This window comes from Conger conger, chromosome 18, assembly GCF_963514075.1.
Source record: "Conger conger chromosome 18, fConCon1.1, whole genome shotgun sequence".
Classification (NCBI taxonomy): Eukaryota; Metazoa; Chordata; class Actinopteri; order Anguilliformes; family Congridae; genus Conger; species Conger conger.
The window spans coordinates 20,671,796-20,691,145 of NC_083777.1; the positions used below are offsets into that span (position 1 = coordinate 20,671,796).

The 19,350-nt window shown below is 45.3% G+C and overlaps 1 protein-coding gene across 2 annotated transcripts in view; it reads left to right on the top strand.

Moving 5' to 3' along the window:
- Positions 1-19,350, top strand: part of LOC133118242 (sodium/calcium exchanger 1-like) — a 131,904-nt gene that overhangs the window by 107,265 nt on the left and 5,289 nt on the right. For both annotated transcript variants that reach the window (XM_061228072.1, XM_061228073.1), the window contains exon 6: positions 12,242-12,517. In XM_061228072.1, coding sequence (XP_061084056.1) covers positions 12,242-12,517 — 276 coding nt within the window. The remainder of the gene's footprint in view (positions 1-12,241; positions 12,518-19,350) is intronic.

Here is a 19,350-nt window from a genome sequence, read left to right on the forward strand (position 1 = left end):
AATAATTGTCTTTTAAAACTTCCGCTACGTGGCGTGACACAGAAAAGGTAACTGCAGACATATGCGAGTTAGTTGAAGCAGAGGGTTGTTTATTGACCATGTATATAAGTCGTCAAGAAATGATGATCAGACTTGACACATATACCCCCTGGATCCACCGTTGTAACCTGCTCTGAGATGGTAGGGTAGCACTTGTTTGTCTCATAGATGTTGTTGATGATGAATTGTACAGCTATTTATAACTTGCTGACTTTTTTGAAATGTTGCTCTATTAGACTGCTGTTAGAAAAGTGAAAGCTGAGCAACTTTTAAAGAAAGCTGCTCCGTTTGCTTGAGTGAATGTACCATAGAGCAAGAGGCTCCATTAACGCTCACCTGACCCCAACTCCAGTCCTTGAGGGCCGGTCTGTGCCTTGGCTTTCGTTTCCATCCATTCACCTGTAAAATATTTCAGAAATACTTGCAGTCTGTGGCTGTAGCTGGTGCTTATACAAATGTCAACAGACATGATTGAGCTCATTAAAGAATTAAGTACAGAAGTTGGCACAAAATCCTGAAATGGATCAGCCCTTGTTGTGCAGCCCTGATACGGATGAATAAATCCTTTGTTTAACGGAGGTGGGCCAGCACAAAAGCAGACCTTTCTGCAACGCTGTCGCCACAGGCAGACAGGTGCAGGGAGATCAGACGCTCTGTGGAGCTGTTCGCGGTTCACCCTGTCCCGAAGCCGTGTCAACAGCCAGCTTTAAGACGGGAGCGGGTTTACTCTCCACAAACACAGGCTGAGCTGCAGTGGGCTGTCCAATGCGTCAGGATTTCAGTGGGTTAGGGCTTCTTCGGTTAATTCTCCACCAAGCCTCCTCTGCTCACCCCATGCCTGATAAATTACTGTCTACAGGCTTACAGATTATTTGTTATTGGCTAGGTTTCAGCTGACAGACTGTTGGTTACGAGCTGTAGTGTGGCAGTGTGGCATGATGGGTAGTGAAGTGGGATTGCGAGGCTGTAGGTTGTATTCGCATGTGGGGCGCTGCTGTGGGATACCTAACTCGAGCTGTCCAGCTGTATCAATGGACTGTTTGTTAGAAGAATGTAAGATGTGCCCATTGTTCTGGAAAAGACCATCTGCCAAATGCCTGAAATGTAAAAATGAAATGACAAAAGTGTAAGGTCATCTGTTACTGGTTACAGTTTATTGGTTAAAGGTAGTTGGTTACTGGTAACAGCTTGATAGTCACTGGTTTTGGGTTACCAGTTACCAGTCACAGATTACAGGTTTATGCTCATTAGTTACTGGACAGAGGTGACTAGGTTATCAGTTGTTGCTGCTTTTTGTTATTTCTCTCTCCTCAGAATGAGCACACTTGAAATGTGTTAACTAGCTTGTATACAGAGACAGGTACTGGCTCTCAGGTGAGGGAGGTATTGTAGGACTGGATATGCTTCACTTCCTGGGAGAGGAGGCATGCTGTCGGCCTGGGACAGCAGATTGAGTTGTATCTGAAACAGGGATTCCTGGATGGAACATTGTCTTCCTACCTGTAGGATGTTGGCAGTTGTCTGCCTGCTTGTAGGATGTCTTCAACAAGGCCTCAAGGTACTACTTTTTTTGACTCGTCACACGCTTGAGAGTGCATTTTTGTTGAATTGCTGCCTGGGGGCAGTGGAAATGCAGTGGCAGGGATATGAAGCAGATGTAGAGAATGCAAAATTTCCACTTCAGCTCATCCTCAAAATGACTCCATGCCCTCCTTACGCAATGCCACCCGCCTATTGCATTTTATCTTCCCGGGATAATTGGAGAGAAATTAGTTTGCAAGGATTATCTTCAGATGAGGTTCGTTGTCTTAGAGGGAGATAAGTGCTTTGGCTCAGCCTGAATTAAGGCTCTTAAGGAATTAGCTGTTGCCTGCAGTTACACGCTGCGTGTGTGTTTGAGGGAAGTTTTCAGGGGTGGCAGTGACACGCGAGGAACTGCTTCAGCAGACAAACGTAATCCGGGCTGCATCAGTCTCTCCTCCGACTCTCTCCATCCCCATCGCGTGTTTATGTAATTATCTCCGCTTCGCCCCGCCAACCGCGGCCGTTATTACAAAAATGGCGATGGGAGGTTTTTTTCCGCCAACGCTGAGTCTGCTCCCTGTAATCCCAACCGCGGTTATGGCCCGCGTGATTAAATAATGACCAGTCGATCTTTCCAATTAACCGCTGTCCCCCTGCCTGCAGATGCTATCCTAGCTTTTGGGGAAAAAAAGGCCTTCTGATGGTTTACATAGAATGTGGTCAACCGCTACCTCACTCACTTATACAGTCCAGATCCAGGTTTACTGTGGTCGTGCTGTCTTGTTAGCACTGGTGTTTAATATAGAGAACTCAGCTCAGGATTTTCAGTGAGCGATTATGGTTTTGACTTGTGCCTTGTGTCTCCTTTATTCAACTCTTTGAGCCTAATCCTCATTCATTTGTTTCAAAGTTTTCCAGATCTGGTTAAATATGCTATAGCCGCCTGTTCTGTCACTCGCTTTTGTGAGTAGCATGTTTAGGATATACGTTAAATCGTTTAATTCCACTGTAGGTCACTGAGAAATGTTCACCGAAACATGTGCCAGGGTAGTGATTGCAACGGGAATGGCTACTCTGTCATCTGCTGATAATGGCTATTCCACTGCTTATGCAGTTTTGTGGTATAGAGGTTTAAGTCTGAGGACTGTTGGAACCAAATGCTCAATACAAGAACAATAAACAGAACTGATGGGAGGCATGCACACAAATAGAGAAAGAAATACAGGAATATAATATATCACTCGATGAGACATTAGTGTAATGGCAGCACGGAGCTAGCCACAGCTGGCCCAGCCCACCCTAGAGAGGGGCTGTGTGGAAACAGGGTTTATCTGTGTGTGCCTGAAGCTGTGCCCTAAGATGGCTGCTGGACCAGACCTCCTCTAACGTTGGCTCCCGCTCCCTGCTTGGTCTGCTGTCCGCTTGGTTTAAAGCCTTCCCGTGCCGCCGGCAGGGCCCTGTGAACACCCCAGAGAGAAATTTAAAGCCTCAGCGGAGAGGAGAGGGCCGTGTCTGCCGGGAGCCCGGCGAGCTGGAGATTTATGTTGTGATTTTACAGCTCGCCGCTCTGAAGGCACCATCGAACAGGGCGCTGGATCTGTAACGTTCACTTCTGCTGGGTGTTAGGGAGGCTGAGTATGGGATATGCACAAGATCTTCTTTCTGATGGAGCTGTGTTCAGCACTTTAGGGAGTGTGTGTGTGTGTGTGTGTATGTGTGTGATTGTGCATGCATCTATGTGTGTGTGATTGTGTGTGTGGTTGTCCATCTGTGCTTACATGTCTGTACCGTGCACGTCTGTGCGTGTGTGTGTGTGTGTGTGTGTGTGTGTGTGTGTGTGTGTGTGTGTGTGTGTGTGTGTTGAACAGCATCAGGCTGGTTCAAGTTAAGAAATCCCCATTTATGGCGTGCCTTGTCTTCACAGACTTCAGTAAATTTGGTGATTATTAATATCCCTAGTTTATAGAATCCCTCTTCCTTCCATTTCTTCTGTGTTTAACCCCATAAAATATTAATTTTTAAATGAAAGATGTACCACACTATCCCACACCATTTCCCAGGCCTTGAACGCACTTCCTCCAAACTGCCATGCATACTCTCTTCACTACTCAGAGAGCGGCCCGGCTCGTGTTTTGTGTATTTACTGCACGGGGCTGGAGCCAGTGGAGGTGAATCCCTCCATCCCACAATCCCTCCAGCCTGACCTCTGTGTGCGATTCCGTTCGGATAGCAGCTGGCTGGCGTATCCCTCGGTATTCCCTTGGTATTCCGAGAGAACCCGGAATACCGCTGAAGCAATCCGCACTCGTCGACGTCTGGCACAGCTTGGAATGTTTGCACGCCGACTTCCCACCGACTTAATACGGCTATCCCACCAGGAGCCGTACGTCTCTTCTGTAACCGCAGATTAAACATGAGCAGCGCGCCGAAAGCGGGATTTCTGTGAACGCTAAGAGCTGGAAATTCCAAGCTGAGAGTGGCGTCTCTCGGGGGTTTGTGTGCGCATGGATAGGCCCGTAGGATTGACTGACGCCCAGCTAAGTGACAGTTTTTGTTTGCGTGGGGGTTGGGGTGGTGAGAATCGCTGAGTGTGTCATTTATACCCAGGGGGCTGTTCTTCAGCGCTTTATTATCAGACCGGTGGAGCTCGGTAAACTCTATTGTCAGAAATGGTGGTTTCGCTGGCTTTTGACGGGCAGGTGCTTATTTTTCTTGGTCTTGTGGGCTAACAGAGATGAGCTCCATAACAGCCTGCTCCTCCCTCATGTGTAGCTCATTGGGTGGAGACACAGAAACGTGTGCATCTTTTCTGAGGTGGGGACACAGGGAGGCCCCTCTCTCTCTCTCCTTAGATGTGTTGGGGTGTGTTCCAGTACTTGAAAAATGCATCCTCATTTTACACTTAGCTATTTAGCTGATGCTTTTATGAAAAGGAACTTACAGTTGATTCATCTGAGCACTCATGGTCTCGCTGATGTGAACCAATCATTGGGCTTTGACGTGGAAAGCAAATCATAGCGATTGGGTAAAATTAAGTTGCTGATTGACAGTTTGTAGAAACTCCACCCATTATGGAGCCTGTGACACCACTCTGTTTTAAGCAACATGACAATAAGGGTCACCTATTATCAGCCCATTATTATGCACTGGATTACATCTTATCATAAAACCCCTGCCTGTGAGCACTTAACATGTCCCTGGAGTCATAATGAAAATCACAGCGTTTATCCTCATTGCTATAATCAAAAATGATTTTGCATGAATTGATCTCTTTGTTATAATTTAACATGAGCGGTCCAGAAGTGATGCTACCACATGAAATGTAATTACAGAGAAAAAGAATCTGCTTTTGATAGAATATGCTAGAAATTGGGAAGTTAATCAAAAGAACAGGTTGAGGGTCGTATGAGGTCATGGGGGGGAGGAGAAGGAGATGCAGGAACAGTACAAAGTGACTTCCAAGTACATAAGTTAAAAACAATAGTCATAGTAAGTGCAGATGCTTTATCTTTAGGGTAGTATAGAAGAGGGATTTGGGGGGAGGAGGGTAAATCAGGAGGGAGGACTAAGGTACAGTCTGAAAAGGTCTGTTTTCAGTCTGCGTCGAATTAATATGGGGAGGGTTTCTGCTGTTCTGAGGTAGGCCTTTCAAGAGCTCCAGGTCTCTCCCGGCTGGTTCCTCACCAAAACCTCTCGCCGTAAGAACCTGTGAACAGCTCCTCACAGATAACGGCTGGCCTGCACCGCTCTGCTCTGCCTGGCAGCCATCTTATCTGAGGGAGCAGAGATAACGCTCGCTGGGAGAGGCTTTCCACCACTCAGCTCCTCTCAGAGACCAGTGGCCCGCTTCCACTTCCTGTCCGTGCAGGTAGAGTTTCCCGACTCCATGCACAATGGGCCTTTCAACACAAACACGGGCCGCAAGCACCATTATCTTAGGTTAGCTTCGTCTTCTAAGGGCATAACACTAACAATGAAGTGCCCTGAGACATTCAGAAACCAGCTGACCCCTTTTTTTTGTCAGGACAACTGTTGTAGCTCAGCTTCTCTGCTCGCCGCTTGTGGTATAAATGGTAGCTCTGTGTCCGTCTCCTTGTTCATTTTGCGACCAGTTACCGTCTCATAGCTCCTTATTCCCTATCTCCGTTTTTGCTGATGTACTTCTAAATGAAAATGGACAGATTGTTATCTTGCATATTAATGTTATGATATGGTCATTTTTTTCCATGAGACAATGACAGATGGTAGGGAGATCGTATTAGTCTTGGGTGCAGGATAAGTCAGGCCGTCCAATTTGTGCCCAGATTCCTCCATCCGGCTTCCGCGACCCGCATGACAATGAGTACGGTTGCGTACTGTAACGCTGGAATGCTGCAAGGACAGTATGCTTTTCCCAGATGCTGGATTATGATGTTTTTAAACACTCGATTCACAAAATGGTACTCTAAACGGACGATGACATGGAAAAAAGGCACATTCCTTCATTTCAATACTGTAGCATATAATGTTCCAGCCGCCACATTAATTACACCACATTTTTACAACATTGCAGACAGGTTATGGTACACCGCAATGCTAGAGCTATTTTATATTAAATACATTAAATAAAATTTTCAAGCTACTGTGGGTTCAGGCAGTTTGACATGTAATGACTGTTGATACATAATACTCTAGGTATATACTATAGATCTACTGTTTCTGCTGCTTCTTCTTTTTCTCTGACCACTCTACTGGGAATTGTGCACTGTGAGAAGATGTTTGATTCATTTTTGGCAAATGTATCTGAAGCTCATTTTGGACCCTAAGCTAAGGATGCAAAACACAGAAGTAAATTAAATGACCTTGATTTTACAGGATCAGGTGAAATATGTCATGCCGTCGAGTCTGTGTGGCGGTTGGCTCTAATGGTGAAAAGCACTCTTAAGTCTTCAAAGCATGGATAAATGTTAGACAAGATATGAGTTATATAGCGTGCAGTAAAAGTCATGCTTTGAATGTTTTGCAGCTGTGGGGGTAGAGAAGATTCTGCAGTACAGCCATTTTCTCTGGCATTTTTTAGTGTCAGTAGAGATTCTGTCTGCTTTTTACAGCTGTATCCGGTTTACGTGCCAAAAGATTCCATATCCGATAGGCTACTTTTGTGGACATTTTCTGAAGTGTAAACACGGATTAATGTAACAGCGTAACACATACAGTGTTGGTGATGCTTCAGTTAGTTTTAAACTAAATAACCCTCAGCCTGTCCTTCCTGTGTAATTCATCATGACACATTTTTGAACCCTTTGAAGGGTAGGTTTTTTTTGGAATGTTTTTTTGTCAAAATTCTTCTGCAAGTCAGTGTTCCTGAACTCCATTGCTTTCAATTCCCAGTAATGATTGTTGCATCATGCTCAGTTAAGAATTCTGATTGCTCCATCCGCATTAATGTTCAGTTAAGAATTCCAATTCTTACATCAGCATTGTTCAATTAAGTTTTCTAATTCCCATTCTGATCTTACACCTTAACGGGTTAATAATGACCTTGTGGGCTCTATCATGGCATTTTCATCAGGTTTGCATCCTTTAGAAACGAAGATGACTGTGTTTTTTTCTGGTGCTCCTCAAAGGAGGTGCAAGAAGAAACCAATAAGGACAGCGAGGGGTCTCAGTGCCTCAGTAACCAGTGCAGTGTTTGAATGGTATGAATTGTCCACAAACACTGCAGTCAGCGGTGCTCTCAGGAGACAAGGAGATGAAACTTAATGAAAAGCAGTTTCTTATTCATTCTTCTTTTTAAACCCCAGAGAAAGGATCTGAAGGGGTCTCTCTCTCTCCTAAATGAAACACACAGAGCCTCTCTGTGTTTATTTTCTACAGGGAAATCTTACAGTGCCGTGTTGTATCCCTCTGTGTTAGAAGTTCTGGAGGACCTTCTTTTTGAGCGTTTATCCAGCGCCAAACTACGGAGCGACTGATTGTGCACAAATTGTGAAGGCAAGGGTGGCGGTCTTTCCGGAAGCAAACAAAAGCTGCCTTGCCGAACACCACCCCCCAACGGGAGTGTGTGTTCCATGAAACACCACAGCCTTGGCAAGAGCAGAGTAGAGGGGGGAGATTGACATTTCTGAGATAAATGCCTGTGTGAATTTCACCGGCTGTGTTTCCGTGGTAACCGGATTAAATAATCGAGTTTCTCTTGGGTTACTCCTGTCAGTGAGTGTAATCTATGGGCGCCACAGAAATATCTCTACTGCCCTGCAACTGGAGGAACTCTGTTCAGCAGTGTCATATTCATGTCCTGAAGCATTACAATGATGGGAATATGAACCAGTGGTGTCTGTCCCTACTAGACAGGACAAGCTGCAAAAAATAGGATCTTTTCCATACCTTGTCTCCACAAGAAGCTTTGTACTTTTGTGACAGGTCTTTGATACGGATCTTTTAAGAGCTTTTACCCATTTGACTCTGAGAGTCTGTGCATGTGATTTTGTTGAAGGAACCTGTAACTGAAGATGAACAGAAATGTATGTAGAGGACAAGCTGCTTATGTTCGTGTTAACATTGCAAATGTCTTAAACACTGCGATTGGTGGTTACTAAGTTTGCTGGACGAAAGATATCCAGTGATCGATTTTATTTTACATCATAGTGATGCAATCACGATTTTGCATCTACATATTTGGAAGAATAACCATAGAGCCACTGTTAGTGCCTGGGCCCTCTCTCTGTAATCAGTTGCCTCAGTGGGGTGGATAGGAGCCCAGCCGGTTGATGGCGATGTGGGCTGATGAGGGCTGCTGCACCGATGCAGGGACTGTAGCCAGCTGGGGGGGCTCTGTTTCCTGCCGGCTGAGAAATGGCCTCTGGAGCCTCTTTATCTTGGTGATAACTGCCTTCTGCTGTCCCCACGTGTGTCCTGCCTGAAATTTCCTTAAATTCACCCGCTAACTGCCTTAAATTCACCCGCTAACTGCCTCAAATTCACCCACTAACTGCGTTAAATTCACCTGTTAACTGCCTCAAATTCACCTACTATGTGCCTCAAATTCATCCGCTAACGCTAACTGCCTCAAATTCACTCAGTATGCTGGTACGTTTTCCACACTATTTACTTTGCTTTCCTTTCTTTGTAGTTCCAGCTTTAACGTTGTTATTTAGCATGGTGCAAGTAAGCTCCCTGCATTTACAGCTGATTATATGTCCAGGGGTCAAAATGCATTTTTCTGAACTGTTTCCACCATGCTGATGGGTAATGATAGTAACTGTGTTACTAATGTCTTTGTGCAGCTTTGGTCACTCAGCACTCAGCTCTGCTTCGTAATGCAGTCGAATGGGGCCACGCAAATGAGCCTTGAAATACCCATAACCGCCCTCAAAATAATAACTGCATAAACTGAATGAATTTACGTAATGTTCCATTAGCCCATCACCAGGAATTAGATGTTTGAGTTGACGTACTTAATTTTTTTAGTGGAAGCATACATTGTTCTTAGTGAGAACTATGACAAGCGGAAGAGGGTACAACGCACTGCCAAGGAAGCCACAGTGAACACTTAACTCTACTAACACAGTGTGTGTGTGCAGTCTGCTGTCTGTAAGCAAGCGCTTCAATACTGCAAAATAGTATTGAACATTAACATCATTATTAATGTTTGGAGCAATAACTGATAATATTGATTGAATGCATTTGTTTATGGTAATAGAGCTTTTATTTGACATTTAGAAGACATTTCTATGCTTGTTTGCCTGGCTCCATTAGACTGCGCTGGAAAGTAGAATAGGGCAGTTCTCAGGGTGACCCTAAAGTGGTTATCCTGTAATGTTATCCTACTCCCACTTACAAACAATAGCTCAAATCCCTTTCAGGGCAAGTTGCCTCCCATTTAAATACTGTGGTCACATGAAGGAAGGGACTTCAAAACTGAAAAATGTCAAGGTCAGAACGGTCACATCAGCTCAGATTGTCGTTCTTTTATTTTTCCTTTTTTCTCTGACGTTCTCCTTTGGGAAATCTGTTTTCTTGCTCAAGACCCCTTCTCCTCATCTCTCATTCCTTTACCTCTGGGCATAACTTTATCATGCATTGCTCTCCATAGAGTAAAGTGTTAAACGTGTTGCCGAACATTGCAACATTATTCTTTCCCTCCATATTCCACTGCCAGGTTTCAGTCTCCCTTGTGTCAATCAGAGCAGGTATAGTCCAGCCATGATATAGCCTGGTGATGTCATACAGTATATGACCATATCCATGCCTACCATTGGCTAATTGAGGTTAGTTCAGTAGCCACCAGTTCAGTTAGTTCAGGTATGGGCAGGTACTGCCGCATTCACCTTTGGAAGTTTGAAGCAGTTTAATTACCAGTTTATAGTGATCATTGGCTTTATTTGAATTTAATTAACAGCTTAATTAAGCTTTTTCGATTACCTGCTGGGGTTGTGTGATACTGAAATGTATCAATATTTTCAAGTAAAAATAAATTCATTTTTGTAACAGTTCCAAGAATTACAAAACTGCCATCCATTACTGTATGGGTCCACAGCCATGGTCCTGTGAGTCACAGGGTATGCTGGCTGTTGTTATTAATCAACACTCAATTAATTTAAGAACAATTGCTTACTCACTGCACCTGGTTTCCTGGGACTGAATTTGATGCTGATTTTAAGGTGAAAACAAACCAGCAGGATGGGACTTTGGATTTGGACTTCTACCTCTATATCTATATAGAAATATAGGCTATATTGTTATATAACTTGATCCTTGTAACACAAGTAATGGCAAAAGTCATTCTTCTCTGCAAATAGTATGAGCATCAGCATGTTTTGGATCTTGTTATTCTAAGAGATGGTTCACTGGGATTACTTTGTAGGCTCGATAGATTTGAATGGATTTTACCTTCTTTACAAAAACTGAACAAAGCTGTTCATACAACTACAATGCTGAATTTTTTAAATGCAGAAAAATTCTTTGCTGGTCTCTAAAGGAAGCAGTGAAATGAGATTCTTTTATCCGTGTACAATTGATGTCAAAGTTCTCAAAAGAAATGGTGAGTGCACATTTCGGAGATGGAGGCGAACATTGGCACATGTTCCATATTTAATGCACCAGTGCAGACCCAGCTCTGCAATTACTGCCCTTTAATCTGTCATATTTAAATAAATAAGCCTGTATCAAAAACCTGTAAGAAATGGCTGTTGTCCATTTGATCTTTTTTTCCATTTTAAGTTTTGAATCAATAAATTATAAAAACTTACTGAAATTGAATATCCCCCAACACGCACACACACACACACACACACACACACACACACACACACACACACTCACACACACACAAAAAGCCCACATAAACACACACACACGCACACACACAGTGTCATCACACATCTGTTTGAATTGAATTGATTTGATTAATCTTTCTGTGGATATGTAAATGAGAAGTATCAGATTCTCCTGATCTTGTTCTGTGCAGTCGTCTCTGTGACAGTCCCCTGTCTGTGGGCTCAGCAACACTCAGTCTAATCTAATCTAATCAATCTGAGGTTCAGCTTGCGAGCGCTCAATTATTGATTGACGCGGGGCCCGGGTAACAGTGTAACAGCGCCTGTAAAAAAGTATCTGCCTTCTCCGTCTCTGGATCCGCGCCCGGAGCTTGTCTTACCTGCTCCGCTGCTAATAAAACTTTGTGATTTTCATTGCAGCAGATGTGAATTTCGTAGCGCTCATTAGAGCGAGTTCTCTCGGAGAAGTGAAGCCAGAGGCTCGTTCATTTTCTAAAAACCTTTTTGATCATCTCTGTCCCTGTTTCACCCCAGGCTCCGGCCAGTTAGTGTGATTAAAACTTTCATTTTTTATTTTTAGATTTTAGCTTCCCTCAATGAAGGTCTGAGAATGTGATTTTTCTTTCCCATAGTGCTTCATTGTAAGGCCAGGGCTGGGGAGAGTGTGGGGTGAGGTTTAGGAACTGGGCTTGTGACTGAAAGATTGTGGGCTCAATTCCCAGCTGGGACACTGCTATACCCTTGTGGAATACTTAGCCTGAATTGCATTAGTAAAACAAAGTGTATGAATGGAATGTATTTTAAAATGCAATCTGTGGATCAGACCATCTACTAAATGCCAATATGTAAATGAGGTCACTTTTTTTTTTCATTTGCATATTCCACATTATTTACCATGGTTCTGTTTACAAGTGCCTTAATGGATTCGGCTTATTTAAAATCAAACATTAGCTCCCTCAGAAGTAACATTGCATTATGAAAAGGAGGTAATCTCCCGAAACATTTAGTTTGACTGTGTAAAGTCAGACTTTTATAGTTTGTGCACAGAATGTTATCTTTTGTTTCTGGGCGGTTCAGTTTCAGTTCATTGTAGATGAATTGTGGTTTTTTAACCATTTCAAATACATCAGTCACGTTTGTTCTTATTTTTCCTATTGCTGCCCCCGTGGTACTAGCATTTTAATGTTAACAAGAAGAGCAATGTGTAAGATGGCCGTCCTCCCTCACAGTGGTTATCGTACCTGTGATAGTGACACAAGGCCATCGCTGTAATGTGGTGTGGTCCCTCAACCCCACCCAATTAGTCTAAAACACAGGGATGTTGGTTGACCAGCTCATACCCAGGTAGACCTGCTTATGACCAGCTTGGCATAGCTGGATTTTGTCACTTGCGTTACCATGACTCCCCTCCGTTCCCGCAGGTGAGGACGACGAAGACGAGGAGTGCGGGGAGGAGAAGCTGCCCTCCTGCTTCGACTACGTCATGCACTTCCTGACGGTGTTCTGGAAGGTTCTGTTCGCCTTCGTGCCGCCCACCGAGTACTGGAACGGCTGGGCCTGCTTCGTGGTGTCCATCTGCATGATTGGGCTGCTCACCGCCTTCATCGGCGACCTGGCCTCCCATTTCGGCTGCACCATCGGCCTGAAGGACTCAGTCACCGCCGTGGTGTTCGTGGCCCTCGGCACCTCCGTACCAGGTAGGACTACCCCCTCCACACACACACACAGACACACACCCACACACACACCCCCAAACCCAATGTCCTGTCGTAGGCTCATTGTTCCGCTTTATACTCCCCTTCTCCAGGGTGTTCCTGAAATGTAGAGTAGACAGCCAGGTCAGAAAAGTAACCAGCTAGGGGTGTTGGCAGTGGGTGATCATTCTGTTGGCATATTTTTTGCCAGAGAACTTTCAAACCTTAAATAAGTCTAAAAGTAGCCAGTCATTTTGCTGACAGCTGGTGCTTGTGGAACTCCATGCTTCTCCATACACCCTGTACCACTCTGAAGTCACAAACCAGGCCTATAATCTACATCTGGCTACCTCATCATTCTCCCTTAATCTGATTGGCTATACAATGCCTTGGATTCTCCCAGGTTAGCACTGCTAAAGAGAACTGAGCTCTCGGTTGAATTACCTAGACTAGGTTTGCTACAGTGCTGGGTGCACTCTATAATTGTAGGTACAATATCAAACCTAGATGAATGCATTTTGTTATACTATCATACCTGAAAAAAACTTTCCAGTAAGAACAAGAACAGGAGCACTGCAATGGATGTTTAAAGCACCCAGCAAGGACCCAGTGACACTTTAGTGTTACATCAGGGACATTTCAACAAAAACTCCAAAATGAATATTGGGATACAGAATAAATAAGAATGAATGTCACTACAACTCTAAAAGCCAAAAAAGAAGCCGGAGAAGAGGAACACGGGGCAGAAAGAGAGAAGAGGAGAAAAGATGGGAGGGTGTATGTGTGCGCTGATATAACTCCCAAAACAAAGCTGTCAACCTGTGTCGCAGTTACGAGTCATGACGCAACCACTTTTCTGCCTGTTATGTACTCATCTAAATTCTAAGTCTAACTGACGTCAGAATATGTGGTGGGAATACTCGTAGGCCATGTTGAATAGGAGTGGTGGCGGATTCTCACCGCCACAACTGTTTCCCAAGGCTTTTTTCTGTTAATACTCTCCGCCATCAGTTTTTGAATATGAATAAACACACAGAGTAGGACAAAGTGTTAGAGCTCGTACTGTACTGTGTTGCTGCACAGCATAGCACCAGATAAGGCCAAATAACATGGTTAGAGGTGAATGAAGACTGATTTCACACCATCGTGCCTGAGCGTTTTGACACTTCCACAGCGCATCGATACATTAAGATGAGACGTCTGCTACTCCACTACCGAGCCCCTCAGCGCCGTTTTGCGTTTAGTCATTTCCCCGCGTAGCTCGGGCGTAATTTCATTTCGGACCCCCTGTTTCTGAGCGGGGCTTTATGAACCTGATCAATTATGCGACGTGGAGGCTCCACGTTCATTTCACCCAGCTGCGGATAACGGGGTTAGCCGCCGCGTGATGGATAAGGTCCGGGTGTCCCGCCCCTTCGCCCCGCCGTAATTATTGCGAATAAGGCTCGGCGGTGCGTCGCCCTGAAATTAGCCTCATTTTTCATGCTCGGCGAGTCAGACGCGAGCGAAAATAATGCCGCCTCCCACCAAGATCCCATTAATGGAGTCCGCCGCTGCGCCTGCAGTCCTTTTGAAAGATTTCCGACTTCTCTTTTTCCGGCACTGTGGAGGGAGACGGGAGCGTACGCGCGCCGATCCCCGAGATCGATTGGCAGCGGATGCCTCGTTTCAGTGAAATAAAGTCTCTCTGTATTCGGAAGAACACTGAATAAACATACTCTGTAAACATCGTTTTTTCCCCGCGGGGTACTCCGGCTCGCGGGGATCTGGTTAATCTACAGCAGCAGGCCGGCTGCATAGCGCGCATACCTCAAAGTGTTGAAATGACACTAACCAGGCGAGCCGCCTGATCCCCCTCTCGTGTTGAAACGCAAAACAAATGTGCCGCAGCGGGGGGCCTCTTCCCTATCCGTTTTGTCGGGAGCGGGGTTTCCAAATACAGGACAGCTGTTCCCACTTCTCCACGGTCCAGTTAGTGCGTTCTGAGAAGGTCTCTTATCCGATGTGGGTTTACTCAAAAACCGGTCGGCCCACCATGTGATATTGTCGTTACCCTGGCAGATTGTGCCGGTACACTGCGATGATTTCCTCCATGAGCAGAGAAGAAGAAACCAGTGTACATGCGTGTTTGATGCTAGCTGTCCCGTGATGTTTCCCACAAAGCTTTTGTGAACAGCAGGTTCCCTCTTGTTTCAGAGCCGGTTATTTAAACGGAGGGAGAACAACACTGACATTCCGAGCCGCTGTGGCTTTCAAACTGTCATATCGCAGCTTAGAGAACGGTCTCTGATGCGACAGGAAGCCGTAGCCACTAACCGAACATTAATACCTGCCTTCACCGATATGACAGCCTGAGTCTGCCTCTCTACCAGCACTGCTGATCAGTGTGTGGAACAGGCTGTTAAGAAGGCCAAGTGAGAGGTAATAAAATGTCATTCTCCGGGGGGAGATGGTGCCACCAGCAGACCAGTGATTACGGACTGCTGCAGAACAGATGGGGGAAAAACAGGAGGGAGTTACCTGGCCTCTTTGCAAAACTGTCAAATGAAGACGCTCCACGCGCACTGGCAGACTGGGCGGGATAGCGGTCCTGTTACCGTACCGGCGACGGGGGACAGGGCTGAGCGGAACACGACGGGTCAGGGTGAGCGGGGTCGGCGTGCCCCCGGGCCATCTGCCGTCTGCATCGCGAGTCGTTTACGGAAACGCACGGGTGGGGGGCGGCTGGGGGCTCCGGAGGGTGGGAGAGAGAGCGAGATAGAAGCAGGAGTATATGCAATGTTCTGGCAGTCTTTGAAAATGAAAATGATAGCCCAGATGTATATTGCTCGTGTCAATACGCGGGCCAGGGTTTTATTACACATATTCTCGGTCTCATTACGGCGAAGCCATCTCCAGATGAGGCATAATAAAAGTGTAAAGATGGGGCTGCTGCTGTCACAACATTTCTGTGACCTTTTTACAGAGCATGGAGCACACCAGTCCATGGAGCACACAACAAGTCAAACCTCAAAGTGGATAGGCTCCAGCAGCAGAAGACCAATAAGTCTAAAAGAGAATAATGAATACCTGCATTAATAAAATGCATTAGACCAGAGGCATTTTAAATAAAGATAGGTAGTTGGTGTCTCCTGCTGCTGTCAGTGGTTGTTCAATGATGGCTTGCGTTTCATGACATGGCAAAATAAATCTCTTACAGTCCACTGTATATTTTTCTATCTCTTGCTATCTATCTAATAGCTTTCAGTGTTTCTGTAATCAACAGACCAGTGAAATTTTCAGATGTGTATGCATTCACTTTTTCATGACAACCAGGCCTTCACACAGCACCATAAAAGTTTTAATTGGCCTGAACAGAAAGCCTGATAGAGGGCAAGTCTGTTAAATTACAACACATGATGACCAAGAGTTTAAAGCTGATGGCTGTGGTCATGATGGTCTTGGGGGCATGTCTGGATTGGGGGGGGGGATTGTTTGAGACTGCGATGCCAACCAACAGGCCCCCGCTGTGGAAATGAAAATGACTTTGGGGTCCTCCAAGCCTACATGGCACGATGCAAAAATAAAGACTGAGTGATTAATTATCTTCTTAAACTGCAACTACACAGGACACTGGCAAGCCAGCCTATTTTCCCAGTGACTTGCTCGTTGAAACGATGATGATGGATGATCCTAATGGCTTCAGTTGCTGGGGGACAGGCTTGTGAGGTCAAAGAACCAGGCCAGGATGAAGCCCTTTCCAGCAGGCCTCATTTCTCTGTCCTTGGATCCAAGAAAAAACTGGCCTTTCCCCCACAGAAGGTAGTCCAAATGTAGACCCATTACTCACATGTCCAGGTGTTCCAGCTCCTTTTACAGCACAGGTTGGCCTGAATGCAGATGTGCCTTTTGTCTATCTCCACAGTACTTTCCCTTAGGTGGCTAATGCTTATTACAATACATTAATGACTTTTGGCAGATGCTCTTATCCAGAACGAGGTACAGTTTACTAGGCTAAGCAGGAGACAATCCTCCTTGGAGCAATGCAGGGTTAAGGGCTTAACCACTACGCTACAGGCCACTCAGAGTGCTAACAGTACTAACAGATTAGTATATATTCAGCTGTGCAGTGCTGACCCTACCCTGAACGACCCAGCTCCTACAAGAACATCTACTCACAAATCAGAAGACTGGGACGCAGCCGCATCTATGAATCGGTGAGGGTTATAAGATTTAGAGTCCAGCAGACGAACCGTAAGGAGAGAGAACTGCTGCCAACCCCTGCCAAGCCTCCTACAGCAAGACATATTTAATGACGAGTCGAGGTCTGGACCTCTTACGGTAACGGCCCTCTTTGGTATGTAATTGCTCCATGCAATATTAAAACCCTCCGAATGGTGACCTCGGCTGACCTGCGCACAGCCTCGTCCTCCCTCCCTGTTTCAGAGAAACGTCCGGTTGAGCAGGAGAACGTGTCAGGAATGAAGAAACCCGATAGTACACTCATCAATAGACAGGAGGTGCAGGTTAATGCAGCCCAGTCTGTCTGAGAATTTGACAGTGGCCTTGCCTGAAGTCTCTCTTCTGAGGCCCGCATAAAGTTGGCCTGAAAAAGAAAGTACTGCACAACACATCGAACCTTGAGGCGGATGGGCTACAACAGCAGAAGACCATGTCGGTTCCACTTCTGTCAGCCAAGAACAGAAAGCTGAGGCTGCAGTGGGCACAGGCTCACCAAAACTGGACAGTTGAAGGCTGGAAAAGCGTAGCCTGGTCTGATGAATCTTTATTTCTACAGATGGTAGGGTCAGAATTCGGTGCCAACAGCATGAATCCATGGACCCAACAGCATGAATCCATGGACCCAACCTGGTGGTTGTGTAATGATGTGGGAAATCTTTCTTGGCACATTTTGGGCCCGTTAATACCAAATAATCATTGCTTGAATGCCACAGCCTATTTGAGTATTGTTGCTGACCATGCGCATGTTCTAATGGCTACTTCCTGGACGTCATCAGGAACCCTCTTTGGGTTTCTGATCTTAAAAGTGCTCGTCTGGCACAGCATCTTATCTTCCCATAAAATACCCCCATCTCCCCATGAAGGATACGCAAGGGCTAGGCCTTGTGTCCACTGCACTAAGGTACATAAGAACCGGAGACAGCTTCCGCTGTCCGGTTCAATGGATTCCTACGGGAGCTGCTTAATGGTGCACAAAACCAGTTCATGGAGGCTGCCATGCTTGACTATGAGACTTTTTTGGCCCCAGATCAAGGTAAACCCACTGAGACCAGTTGAATTGAAATGAAAAACATCTTACTGTATGTTCTGCACGGCTTGGTAATCACTGGAGTTTGCTTCTGGGGGAATCTCAGTCCCCGGTCCCCTAGTCCCTGGCTGTACAGAGCACCGATTTCACCTGATTTGATGACCGTGGCTGTGCCTGTTTGACTTTCAGGGTAGCATGATTCCGTGAGAAAAAGAGTGGCTAGAAACAAAATGCTGATTATTCAATTTCAAATGATGAAGATGAAGGCTTGTTTGCCAGCCATGTTTGTCTTTTAAAGTGATTTTTCTCAGCTGTTGTTTTGCTGCCACATACATTTATGGTAAACTGCTGATGTCATTCTGAAGTTGAATGAGTGTGGTGCAGTAAGTGCTGATGAAGTGGGGTGCTTCTTCTACTAATACACTTAAGAAGGATGAATAGCTTTGGTGAACATGCAGGCAGTGAGAGCCAATCGGCCATTTATGGTTTATTTTGCATACGGTCTCTCTCAGGATTAGTTGTATCTGTTTGCATGCTGGGTAAACTTGCATCATGCCACATTAGTAGCTGGGCTAGTCTCTGGGGATGTGTTTCACTAAACCAGTTTTTTCAAATGTACTCATTGCCACCTGTAATAAAAGCACAGTGAAACTAATTAGGCTATAAATTTTATTCGCTTAGTGGTTTTCACCATGTGCTTGTATCACATTTTCTTACCGAGGGAAAATACTACATCAAAAGTTGGGATGCAGCTCATTTCCCAAACTCCTGGGTTGTGTTCCGAAAGTACACTTCAAAGTGCAGTCCTTGGTTTTTCAATCTTTTTTCCTATTAGTATTATAATTGTTTTTGATCTTGTCCAGCAACCCGTGCAGTTCAATAACCTATTCTAAATCATGGTTATGGATGTGTTCTGTTCTGCTGCGTTTTATAGAGGTTTATAGAATTTTCACTATTGAGCAGTATGTCTCCGAGTTCAGCTGCTGACGGTTGAGAACGTTCACCCAAAAGGACCCCTAAGGTAAACCCACTGAGAACATTCACCCAAAATTACCCCTGAGATAAACCCACTGGGTACAGGTACCCAAAAGAACCCCTAAGGTACACCCATGGAGAATGGGCACCCAAAGTGACCACTTTAGGTATTTGCCACCTCATCCTTTCTCCCTCTCGTCTTTCTGGCAGGAAGCAGGGATAGTCACGGGGGGGAAGGGGGTGCAGTGGTCCTCTCTCACCCTGCTGGCTGGTACACACAAGCAAACTGATAAATTTGTGTGAAAAATCTGAAATGCAATATCAGAGAGTGGGAATAAGCTGTATACTCACGTATTATGAAGTGTATTTTCATCATATATTTTCAATCAGTTATATTTCCGTAAGGACAAAGTTACTGTGAGAGCACATGTTCCTGCAAACTCTCAACAACCTGACCCAACCATCCAGTTCACCCTCCACCTCACCCTCTCTCTATCAATGGTACCTCTCCCTCGCCCGCCCTCGAAATTCCCTGCCCTTCAAAAGTATAATTGCATGGCCTCCATGGTGTGAAATAGTGGAGTGCTGCTCTTTAGCCTGCTGTTTATGGCTG